Here is a 1,941-nt window from a genome sequence, read left to right as displayed (position 1 = left end):
GAGAAATACAGAGGTTTGATTCTGAGAGAGGGAGTGATGCCAGGACTGCTTCAGTTAAGCATAGATGGAACGCGGAGAGCCAAGAACATGGCTCGAGAACTGTTGTTGCTTCTGAGAGATTACTCCGATTATAGTTCAAGACAAAAACAAATGAATCATGAGCTCATAGAGCGGATCATGGAAGAAATTGATGCAGATGGAGAGAAATTGGCTGATGCTAAGCTGCGGTTAGTGGAGGAGATGATTGCAAAGCTGAACACATAATCTTTTGAGTAAATAGGAACGGGCATAAGGTTCAGGTCATAATGCCGTACAGCATCACCCGTTTTTTCTTTTTTGAACATTTCGTTATCAGTGTGGAGCACCTATAGGACTAAGACTTCCATTAGAAACTAGAAAAGAAACATGACCAGAAAAAAAAAGAAACTAGAAAAAAAAGCATTGGTGTCCTCTAGGACGGTGTAAAATTAACAACATTCTGTGTACATAGATTGGTTAGTGATCTGATATGTATCGAGTTTGATTATGGCGGTTCCTATTCGATTGATGATTTTCTAACAATATTGATAGTGAGTAGCAAATTCTTAAAGTTTGAACCTGAGTGACCATAAGCTACTTTCCACTATATAATATAATTCCTAACAAGTGAACAAACGAATCAACATCCCTTCAGGCTAACGAACAAAACAAGAAGCCCGAATGAATAGGGGAATTTAGGCTAAGATCGCATGCCAACTTGGATGTTCGTATTTGAGATGAAACCGACAGTTCCTTGAATTTAAAATGTGGCTATAAAACTATATATCCTAACCCACAAGTTTTCCCTTGCTTTAGAGATGCTCAAGCAGTTGCAGTCTCAAATATATTGCATATAGCCCAATGTATCGGACCCAAAAAAAAAAAAAACAATGCAGACCAAAAGATCATACAGCATATGTACTCTTTATCCAAAATGAGTATAAGGTTCGATTCAGTGTCTACATTTTTTGGTAGTAGTGTACACACAAAAATATAGAAACAAACAGCTTTAGTACCAAATACAACATAATCAAACAGATATAACTCATAACTCTGTAGAAAAAGAACAAATATAATATTCATTACTAGATCTCTGACTAGATTTTACTATCTTCCCATTTAACAAAAGGAAGATAGTACCTGACTTGTGTAGGAATTGGTTCTCACGGTTATTTCTTAAGGTTATAAACCCTCTCTACAAAAAAAGGTATGGAACTATGGATTATAAAACCGCAAGCAACCTAGTATATAATACTTATTATTAAAGCGTATTTCATCCTGACCTTCGGTAAAATCTGTACGCCACAGCAATAGCTGCCAGAGCTCCAAGCACACCTGCAGCTGTAATAATATTATGCTGCTGCAGGGCAGGCCACTTCAAACATGTTTCGCTCCCCTGCTTTTTATGTGCTCCAGTGGTTTCTTCAATCCCTTTGTTTTGCTCAAAATTTGCAGTTTGGCAGCAAGAAACTCCATTAACACCCTGGCAACAACCACCTACATTTACGTTGCTGCTCAGATTGTTACTTTCAACATTATTCTGCTTGACAGTCTCAGTATCACCTCCGTTTGCAACTTCAGTAGCTGGTCCCATTTGGCCCCTAATGAAATTTTCCATAGTTAAATTAAGTCATCTTCCACTGTAATGATCGAGTTTCATATGCAATGAGCGAAATGAACAAGCAACCAAACAATATCATAGATGATGAACAACTTAATAAAGCAACCAAATAATTCTCTCCTCTAGTTATTTATATAGCAACTTAGGTTGAAAACCACATAAAATTCAAAAGAACCATAGCAAGAGAAAAATGGAAGAATTGAGGCTGAAGGAGAGAATTTAAGGCTCAGAAAGTAATAACAAGTAAACACTATTAGACTAGATTAATAACATGTTAGTTTTTTATTAATTTTAATGCCAGT

General features: G+C 36.5%; 2 protein-coding genes across 4 annotated transcripts in view; one reads left to right on the top strand and one right to left on the bottom strand.

Moving 5' to 3' along the window:
• Positions 1–294, top strand: part of LOC107641363 (U-box domain-containing protein 3) — a 2,429-nt gene extending 2,135 nt beyond the window's left edge. The window contains exon 3 of the mRNA XM_016344858.2: positions 4–294. Coding sequence (XP_016200344.1) covers positions 4–264 — 261 coding nt within the window. The 3' untranslated portion in view covers positions 265–294. The remainder of the gene's footprint in view (positions 1–3) is intronic.
• Positions 252–1,941, bottom strand: part of LOC107644545 (altered inheritance of mitochondria protein 32) — a 4,020-nt gene continuing 2,330 nt past the window's right edge. The window contains exons 5-6 of one of the 3 annotated variants that reach the window (XM_021103044.1): positions 1,302–1,619; positions 252–365 (exon numbers count right to left, since the gene is read on the bottom strand). In XM_021103044.1, coding sequence (XP_020958703.1) covers positions 296–365; positions 1,302–1,619 — 388 coding nt within the window. In that variant the 3' untranslated portion in view covers positions 252–295. Of the gene's footprint in view, positions 374–909; positions 1,214–1,301; positions 1,620–1,941 lie in introns of those variants that run through there. The other 2 variants (XM_021103045.1, XM_016348426.2) reach the window with 2 other exon arrangements.

The sequence above is a fragment of the Arachis ipaensis genome, chromosome B05, assembly GCF_000816755.2.
Source record: "Arachis ipaensis cultivar K30076 chromosome B05, Araip1.1, whole genome shotgun sequence".
NCBI classification, from domain to species: Eukaryota; Viridiplantae; Streptophyta; class Magnoliopsida; order Fabales; family Fabaceae; genus Arachis; species Arachis ipaensis.
This window is presented reverse-complemented; position numbering and strand designations above follow the sequence as displayed.